The sequence below is a fragment of the Prunus dulcis genome, unplaced genomic scaffold (genome assembly GCF_902201215.1).
Source record: "Prunus dulcis unplaced genomic scaffold, ALMONDv2, whole genome shotgun sequence".
NCBI lineage: Eukaryota > Viridiplantae > Streptophyta > Magnoliopsida > Rosales > Rosaceae > Prunus > Prunus dulcis.
The window spans coordinates 1-9,807 of NW_023010347.1; the positions used below are offsets into that span (position 1 = coordinate 1).

The following is a 9,807-nucleotide window of genomic DNA, read 5'->3' on the forward strand; positions in this document are numbered from 1 at the left end:
ATGTTCATCCAGTGCTGTCTTGAAGCTTTTCTGAATTACAGTCCTCACCTAAAACACTATAACAATCATTAATTCCTTCTTGAACACCATAAATCCGTAGGAGTAAGAAGAACATAACCAAGCATAAGATTCTACAGAGAGGCTGCATGGTATGCAAATATAAATTACATAAACTACTGCAGCACTGATAAACATAAACTACTACAGCACTGATAAACAACCCCAAAAAACCATTCATGAGGATTGAGAATACAAGATTGTTGTTAGGTGAAACCTCAGATAAATGATTTCTCATGAGGTCTTTTTAGCTTTTATGAATGTCAAGGGTTTTGGTTTCTTCAATATTATAATGTCAGAATGCAAACAGTAATGGGATTAACTCCTCCCACCAAAAATCCATTATTAAATTTAACACAACAATGTATTTTTAAAATGAAAATATTAAGCATGAACGTCATGGTACCTGCTGGGCGCGCTTATAATATGCATCATAATAACCAGCTGAAAGGGCATATGTTCCTGTTAGAATTCTCCTTTTGACCTGCAAAAAAACAAAAATGGGTATAAGTCTGCTTTCAAAAAGACAACAAGAAAAAACTAGGCAAAGAGCAGTGCAACAATGTTTCCATCAATAGAAACTTCAAACCTGACAGGATATACAGCAAAACAGTGTTAACTAGCCACCTAAACATAGTGTACCTCAGAACCAAAACCCTTGGCTCGGGAATCCATGTATTGTGAGTTCAGCTCATCAGCAGCAACTCGGTTTCCATACCTGGAAATTGATTAAAAAATAATAACGAATATGAGCATATTTATTATTCTAATATACCATGCAGAGAGGGATTTTAAGAATAAGTTTAACAACTTCTCTTTTTCTTCCAGTCACAGTGGAAATCTAAACAAGCTTCTACTTACTTACTCTCTCTTCTCCCATTAAAATACACAAATGAAAACCTTTCAGAGATGAAATTTAATATATTAGAAGAATTACCTAACACCATCATAACGTGATAAGTTCGAAGATGACTCGGATGAAGCAAGAATGTAATAGGCTGGCAACCCAAGTGAGAAAGATGGTAATGAGACCTGCAATTTAATGTTTCAAGTATATTAAACCAAGACACAAGAAGGGGTACAAATGACATTTTGGGGAAGAAACAGAGAAGTTGAGCAGTTCCAAAAAAAAAAAAAAGAGAAGAAGGTAGACCTCTGTTACGCAGCATCCTAATTCTTCAAGGTGCAAAGCAGCAGTACGGACTGCCGAAGTTACTCCAGTATCAACACCATCATCAAGAGTTTCACGGATCAGACCAATCCTCAATCCTTTTAGAGGTTTAGATTCTAGCAAATTCATGGAAACAAACTGAGCTGAAAAGTCGGGAACCTCCTGAAAGAGAAATTCAAATGCATTTACATCAACCAACCAATTCCTGATATTAGTCTTTAGTCTATATATTCAAAGTACAAAGACCAAATTTTTTTGTTGAATAAACATTTCAGAGCTCAAATTCAGGATGCATAATGACAAGATAAGTTGGCTTATCCTGCTAAAATTACGCATGGTGAATCTTCAAAAGATAGCGACCAAAGTGCAGTTAGAGCCCTCATTAGAGGTTTCGAAGATCGACATGAGACAGAATTTGATACTTCTTCCACCACCCGTATGCTAAAATTACTTATTTTACTAAAAAGAATGTTCAAAATATATTTTCCCAGAGGATTTCCATGTGGTAATGAAATTTGTAGGGGAATTACTTGGTTGATATGGAATCAAATCATGATTTGTGCCAATCAAAGTTTGCAAAATATTTGACAACATATGCATGGGTACAATACAAAAAATATCAGACACAAAATTTACTTACACGCTTGCTACTGGTGGCATCAAGTCTATCATGGCCGGAAATTGCATGCAGAAGAATCCCAGCATCAGCAACAGACGTACCAAAGCAGCCAATGACATCAAGCGATGATGCATATGCCATAAGTCCAAATCTTGAGACACGCCCATACGTGGGCTTCAACCCAACAACACCACAAAACGATGCTGGCTGCCTCACACTTCCACCAGTATCACTTCCCAGTGACACCATACACTGCCTGGCAGACACAGCTGCAGCCGAGCCTCCCGATGACCCTCCAGGCACCCGAGAAATGTCCCATGGGTTTGCAGTCACCTAATGAATGAACAGATGCACCACCTGAGTAAACCAACCCCAGTTACCAGTGGGAAACATAAAGAAACGAACTTCCAAAACCCCACTCTCTTGGACTTCTACTAATACTAACAACCAACGGCTTTACTACCCACAATAAAAGGGGTAACTCACATTCTAAAAGTTCCATAAAAGACTAAAATTAACTTCTTTATTCAACTAAACTTTCATTTCCATGAAGTTGTAATATAAAGTTCTAATCTGTTAAAGCATTTCCTCCAAGATGAATAACAAAAATGAAAATTTCACAGAACACACAAATTATACAGATAAAAGAAAGGAAACCCAGAAGAGAAAAACCTGATAGGCAGAGGCTTCAGTGGTGCTGCCCATGCCAAACTCATCCAAATTGGTCTTACCCACCACAATCCCACCTAGCTCCTTAATCTTCCTGACGGCAGTAGCATCATACGGCGGCGTATAGCCTTCCAGAACACGAGACCCAGCCGTGGAGGGCATTTCAGCCGTACAGATATTGTCCTTGATGGCAACAAGTACCCCAGCCAAGGGACCCAACTCCTCATTCCTCTGAATCTTATCGTCAAGCTCACGGGCTTGGGCCAGGACCGAGTCTGACACGTGGAGAAAGGAGCGCAGATGGGGCTCAGTGAGTCGGAGGCGAGTGAGAAAGGACTCGGCGAGTTGGGTGGCGGTGAGGTGGCGGGAGAGAAGGGAGTGGCGGGTGGAGAGGATTTGGGAGTGTGATGGTGGGTTTGGGGATTGGGATTGGTCTGTGATGGTGGAGTGGGTGACGGGCTGTGAGGATAAGGAAGAGAGGGGTTTAAGGGAGGTGTAGCGGAGGAGGAGGGTGGGGTTAGAGCGGAAGTGGGAGAGTGAGCGTGGAGGTTGGAGTGTTGATATCATAGTTTATTTGACTTGCTTTCTCTGCAACTGGGACTTGTAAGATGAATTGTGTGAATCTCGGCTACAAGAGAAATGGTGACTGATGTGAGGAAGAGAAATATGCTCAACTGTGACGTTTTGAAGATTTTGAAGATTGGCTGAAAACGGTGACTGAACAATGTTAACCGTTTTATCTGTCAGGAGTTGCTCCTAGTCCGTTTTGTTTGGGCCTCTGGGCCCTGTGTTTACCACACACAAAAATGACGGCTATAAGGCCGGAGCAATAATTCTACAGTGAGAGCCTTTTATATGGTATATATATATGACCTTATCTTTACCGTTTTAGTTAACCTAATTCAATGATTAAGAGGTAACTGTTCTTAACCGGTTAAGATACAAAGTCACTTACACCCAACCACTAGAGCTACAAGCCCTTGTGTACATACTGAGTTAGATTGCCAAAAATTATAAATTCAATTTCTATCCCATTTTAAAAGGGTTGGATAAAATCATAGGATTATGGGTGGTGCACTACTCAATTTCTTTTGTAGTACTGTAATTTTATTTTTTTTCCGGATTTTGTAGTACTGTAATTCAACAGCTTCAATAATAACAATAATAAAACAAATATTTTGTTTTTCTTGATCACGTCAAATGGGATGAATTTTCCTCTCTTTAGAGTGAGCACACGAGGCAATGGCAGAGGGCAAATACATTACATGTAGTGATACACAAGAGGTATACAAAACTAAAATCACCATGATTTTACAGTTTATTTTCTCCTAGGCTTCTATAGAAATATTGCCAATTGCTCAGTCACGTGAAATATACAAAGAACATTCCCAGCGTCCACTTATATTACACAAAGATATTATTTATGTTTATGGTGACTGGTGAAGGTTTACAAGTACCCCGCTAAATCTTCTTGGTTCTCCATGTCCCAGACAACAATTTTTCCATCCAATCCTGTAATGTCAAGGTGTTAGAGCTAACCAAAGTAGATACAGTGGAAACAGGAAAGGATTCTACGATAAGCGATTGAAAACTAAATTTAACATTGACTTGCTAACCCGATGTGCTGAAGCGCTTCACTTTAGAACTCCCTGGATCTCCAAGCGGCACGATACAACTACAGTTAACAGGGAGGATTGTTATGTAAAAATATATAAAACATATAGAGGTAGCCCCAAATCCAGTCATCCACCCAATTCATCAGTCAGACCTCCCGCCTGACAACTAGGGTGGAGATGTACTGTTTGAAATGGAACGGGGGCTACTACACAGGGAATATCTAAAGAGAAGGAAAAGTGAAGTACTTAATGCAGTTCTCATGGACCCCTCCTCGTGATCTTGAATGCTCATTTGTATCATTGTTGAATCCCTGTTTTGGTTGGCCATATAGCTTTCCAAATGCTTCAGAAAACTGTAAGGAAAAATCTGGTTTGAGAAATAGGAAAAGGGATAGCATAATGTGATGAGTGATTTTTGCTCCACATCATGACAGGGAAAAACCGCAAATCCAGTTTACACTAACAATGAACTCGAAATGTTCACTAAATTCCTGTTATGCTCTCAGAGATTAAGACTGCTTGCTTAGTTCACTATCTCCAACATACAGCACACAGGCTTTACTAAATAATGAAGACAAACTCACTAGGCCAACAATAAAATTGTGGTGTAGATGAGAACTAACAGTTGAAACTGTTGTCCCACTGCATATGCAGCTGAGTTATGGTCAGAATTATCAGCAGGGCCTTTACAAAACATTCAAGCAATTTCACATTTTAAAACTCAGAATAATAGCATCTTTTAACATTCTTTGCTGTTTTTCTTCTCCTTCAAGACATGGAGGAACTCTTAAACCCAAGATCAATTTCCACCCTATTCAACATGTTTACAACCACAGTATAACATCCCCTGGCAAGTTGATTATATTTATTTACAATAGGCACGCATTTAATGCACTACGATAGAGGAATGTGAAAACCATGTAATTTTTTTCCCCCCCCCCCCCCCCGCCAAAAAAACCCCTCTCTCTCTCTCTCACTCTCTCTCATAACATATAAACAACCAGGTATTTACCTGTGAACCATATTTTGGACCTGAAGATGTTGTCTTTCTTTCCCCCAGAAATTTGATAAAACTCCTGCAGAGAAAAGAACAAAGCTATTATTTTGCTATCCTCCTCCAACGAACAAAGCCATCAGGAAAAGGCATTTACCATATTCCTCTTTCATCTGCTGCAAAAACCATTGGGTTGCCATCAAATCCCACACCTATAACTAATCTTTCAGAAAGAAATAAGACCTGAAAAAGTGCCACATATGGATTGACGATACCCAAATATAAATAAATTAGTTCATTACATGTGGAGTAGATATTTAGACTCTCAAAAAGTTAACATGAGTTGATGCTGACCCACATCACGGAGAGGCAAATCACGGAATGCAACATTTTGAGCCAAAGGAGAAGGTCCCACATCATCAACAAAGTAAATCATAGAATTATGGCCTGCATAATGCCACAACCCGGAAACCAATTAGTGGGAAATGAATGATAATACCTAAACCAGCTGCTAACTTGACAATTTGAAACACTGCCTACCAAGCTATCAACATACGCTATGCCAAAAGCTTTTTATCTTTGTAAAGAACATGCAGAAAGGAGATATGTCTGACCTACATATGCTAAGGTATTGCCACTTGGTGACCACCTTACACCAAATGACCAAGTAAAGGAGAGATCAAGTTGAAGAATTTGCTGTTTCACCAGAAAGAAAACAACGTTAGCTTCTACAAAAGGGCAAGACAAAAAGCAAAATGCATGAATGGGGGTGGCTAGAAAACAATATGATACCACTAAGCAATGTCTCCAAACCAGGGTCACCAATTATGGGCTTTAAGACAAAAATGATACTAAATTTTGAAAATCTAATTTTTCTTTAATTTTAGAAAACCAAGCAGGTTGGAGTCTTGAAACTTACTGTTTAGAATTTAGAATTAGCACATAATTATTATTTAACTTTCTTGCACTGATTCAATACCTATCATCTTAACAATGAGCTACATTGTTTATTCTTCTTTTGTAGAAACAACGAGCTAGAGTTTAACATATTTCATAACTTTTAGAACATTGTGACAATGCTCATAATGGGAAATTAAATTAAAGGTAAGCTAAGAAAACATATTTACTTATGAGTATTTCATAAATCAGAGGCTAGGTTTTAATATTGGATTTACAACATTACATTGTGCTACAGGTAACTACTACTAACAACTCTATATGATTAAATGCGTAATCAAATCAAGCAGCAGTTATTTAACTGGTAAGAGACTGTTTGTTATCTATTCTATACGTCAAATATAAATAGATGCATTAGAAAATGCTGTGTTTCAACAAGGGAAAATTTTTGCACCTCTCCAAATTTTGAATCTGCAGATGGGCCTGTTCTTGATTCCCTGAGTAATGCATGAGCAATTATAATTATAATATACACAACTAAAATAAGAACTAGACTAAATCCAAAGAATGACAGCTCTACAACTACATGTAACATACTTTGCATCAACGACCTTAATAAAGGTGGAAAATATTCGGCACTTTCCATCTGTAGATGCAGTTGCAAGAAGAATCTGTAAAAAAAATGATCATATATGAATACTTAAACATGGTAAAGAGTTGATTACTTAGCAACCAAACTAACAATTGAACATGAAATTATCCCAATAGTTCAGCAAAGGGCAGGTATCAAGGTAAAGATAACTTATGGAAAGGGAAAATGTGAAAGATCATTGACTAACTATACTAATCGCGTCTAATACATCAAATATGACAGTTATGTATTGCAAGCCTGAAACCCTAGCTTAGGACACAAGATTCAACTTCAGAAAATATCCAAGATTAAATAAAGGATTAACATCCTAAACATAACGTATTGGCAATTATAAAACCCTCATCACCTTTGGGTAGAGGAGGGCCAAGCCCTCGTGCACACAGATTCTGCAAACCCACATGCACCGGGTCCTAGTATGTATGAAAACAATAACTACCATGGAGCTTTGCAAAAGAGGATGGACAGAGTCAAACCTAACTAGATGATACGCATGCATGCAACTGCTTTGAACGTACAGGAAACATATACAAATTGTGAACTGGGAAAATACGCACATTATTTGGATGCCAAGCAACACTTGTCACAGAAGAGTCATGTCTTTTTCTGATAAGTTTACTGACCCACCTGGAAAAGGGTACAATGCAAATATTAACCAGCAAAAAAACATTGAAAATAGAAGGTAATTCTAATCTGTAAATGCATCAAACGGAGTTAGCCGAGCACAAAAAGTTAAACTGCGAGTATCATGTTAATTACCAGTTGTTCTCTTGCTCGTAGTAGCATATACAAACAGTTTTTGCCCCACTTCCAACAGCAAATTTGTTTTCTTGTACATAAAGGCATACACATTAGAGTTGCATGACATTTTAACACTGATGGATCTTCTGTATTTACATTCGGAAAAAAAAAGATTCAGTACCTCTTGGACTCCACCGAACACAGAGTGCAGCACGATTTAGCCGAAGGATAACAAGGGTTGGTACCCACTCTGATCCTTCAAGATTCCAGACATAGCTAGCCAGAATTGGTAGTTCGGGAAAATAATTAATGCATCAAAAAGTGTAAGAAAGACAAAGTGAGAGAGAGAGAGAGAGAGAGAGAGAGAGAGAGAGAGAGAGCCCAAAACTCAAGCTAAACTTATTTGATTAAATAAATTACAAAAAAAAAAAAGACTATCTCAAACCACATAGGTACTCACGAATTCCGATCATGAGATGCAGTAACTATTTTGTTCGACCTTGCGCTCCAGTCTATCCCAGATACAATTTGGTCATGCTGCGAAAGGATAGAATAAAATAATGCTTACTATATTCCCACGCATTCTCTTTGTCAAAAAGCTAAGGCCAAATTTTCTTAGAAAAAGTACAATGATCAGATGTGAATAACCAATAATAAAATATATACTTAATGCCTCTCTAAAATTCTAACATTAAGGTTTTTTTTCTTTTTGCCTGATGGCTAGAGATAACAAGGAAACAAAACGAAGACAATGAAGCAGCAAACGCAAATGATAACTAATCACCATAAATACAAATCTCTCAAATACAATACTTCACACAAATTGGACAGCAGGACCTTCCAAGAATCCATCAAATTTATATCAATTAACAATTATCACATTACAGGGAGGTTTGTCAAACAGCTTGATATATCTAAGTAATTTCCTTAATGCTTTTTACCTTTATTTCTGTTACTACTTGAATTACTTTCTAATTGTCTTGAGTGAAACTTAGAAAACTCAGCGCCCCAAAAGTTGTAAATTTTCCTTTAATAAAAAATTTCTCTTTCCTCGTATTCATATCATGGTGCAGTGAAATATTATAATACAATTAAATGAGTTTGAATCAAGTACCTTCTGAAGAACATGTAGCTTCTCCCACTTGCCTTGCAACAGAGCATAGATGTGAACTTCACTGTTGTTCGGACAAAATGCCAGCACTACCAGAAAATAGGAATGATCAAATTACAGCATTGCATATACAAAATACCTACACATTGTCTGTACCGAGATCAAAATTCTCTATTTTTTCAATTTGATTACCAGAGTTTTTTTTTACTTCACACTTTTCAACAAGAAGCAAAATATATAGCACAAGCAGAAACATAGAAGCTTAACAGCACAATAATTAACCCCAAACCCCCTGTTTGGTTTCCAAGAAAGTGCAGACAAAAATGGAATCAAAATATTCAACCCAGATTCTTCATATTAATTCAACAAATATGTTGGCTCCAAGCTATGAGCTTTCCAATTTTTCCAAACAAAGACACACATAAAAGAACTAAAAGATATCACTGTAAATAAACAAAAAATTTGGTGATTGTTTTCCTATTGGTTATCCCATATTTACTCAGCGACCAAACAGAGGAATAAAAAAGGATAAGAACATTACTGGAGCGATCACGGCTCCAAGCATGACAAGTGATGCACTGAGCGAACTTGTGAACTTCGACCGCCGCCATTTCTTCGTTTTTATCTCCGCGGCAGAGAAAAATCGAAGCTTTTCTCCAAATCTACAGCTGAAAATTTAACTGCGGCTTCTCTGTTCCAATTAATTTGTCGAAGACTTGGAATTATACGGACAGAGAGTTTAAAAGGGAAGAGAATGTGATTATGTGAGCTGGTATGGGTAGAGAGATCTGAAGCTTGAAGTCAGATCCAATGCTTTATGTGTCTTCTTTCTCACTCTGTCCTGTTGGCACAGTGAAGTCAAGCACGTGCTTGGCACGTGTTTAAGAAAATAAAAGTTTCCTACTCCTTTTTTGTCAACTAACGCCATCTCCAATCATAGGACTAAGTGCCCGTTTGGTATTGCTTATTTGGGGTAATAAGTGATTTTTAAAAAATTTTGAAAAGCCCAATCTGTTTGGTAAACTATGAGAAAATCACTTATTGTTAAAAATTGCTGTGAGAGAAAGCTATAAAGGAAAGCAGCTAATGAGGTGCTTTCATTTTCTCATTATGCAGGAATCAGTTTCGAAAAGGCGCTTGATTTAATGATTATACGGCAATCATTTTCTGATTATGCATAAAATCAATACCAACAACACTTTTAACAAAAATTTTACCAAACGCCAATCTGCTTTCTCTCACAGCTGATTTCTCTCACAGCAAATCTGACAGCGATTATTTTC

At 37.5% G+C, this 9,807-nt stretch overlaps 2 protein-coding genes across 3 annotated transcripts; both read right to left on the reverse strand.

Annotated features, from left to right (window-relative positions):
- Nucleotides 1-3: 3 nt before the first annotated feature.
- Nucleotides 4-3,279, reverse strand: LOC117613490 (glutamyl-tRNA(Gln) amidotransferase subunit A, chloroplastic/mitochondrial-like; the record flags this gene model as incomplete). The annotated part of the gene is made up of 7 exons (XM_034342094.1): nt 2,520-3,279; nt 1,869-2,180; nt 1,211-1,390; nt 995-1,089; nt 700-775; nt 464-541; nt 4-48 (listed from the first exon to the last, which is right to left on the reverse strand). Coding segments are annotated over exons 1-7 (1,350 nt in total), but the record flags the coding sequence as incomplete, so codon positions are not given.
- Nucleotides 3,280-3,681: 402 nt separating this feature from the next.
- On the reverse strand, nt 3,682-9,345 carry LOC117613491 (actin-related protein 2/3 complex subunit 1B-like). Of its 2 annotated transcripts, XM_034342095.1 has the most exons (15): nt 9,066-9,345; nt 8,528-8,613; nt 7,874-7,950; nt 7,595-7,689; nt 7,432-7,501; nt 7,230-7,299; nt 6,621-6,694; nt 6,478-6,520; nt 5,741-5,822; nt 5,485-5,573; nt 5,284-5,369; nt 5,145-5,208; nt 4,379-4,485; nt 4,133-4,191; nt 3,682-4,028 (listed from the first exon to the last, which is right to left on the reverse strand). In XM_034342095.1, the coding sequence occupies exons 1-15, from the start codon at nt 9,133-9,135 to the stop codon at nt 3,964-3,966; spliced, it is 1,137 nt and encodes a 378-aa protein (XP_034197986.1). In that variant the 5' UTR covers nt 9,136-9,345; the 3' UTR covers nt 3,682-3,963. The 2 variants fall into 2 exon arrangements, with proteins under 2 accessions (XP_034197986.1, XP_034197987.1); XM_034342096.1 differs by lacking the exon at nt 5,485-5,573 and having other exon boundaries at nt 5,745-5,822.
- Between the last annotated feature and the right edge of the window lie 462 nt (nt 9,346-9,807).

Bases quoted from the DNA above. Each gene is read 5' to 3' on its own strand.
- LOC117613491 (XM_034342095.1), bottom strand. From the start codon at position 9,135: ATGGCGGCGGTCGAAGTTCACAAGTTCGCTCAGTGCATCACTTGTCAT. The intron at 7,951-8,527 runs GTACTTGATTCA...ATCCTTTCGCAG, and splicing joins AGCTACATGTTCTTCAGAAG to CATGACCAAATTGTATCTGG. The intron at 5,574-5,740 runs GTCAGACATATC...GGCATTATGCAG, and splicing joins CAATACCTTAGCATATGTAG to GCCATAATTCTATGATTTAC.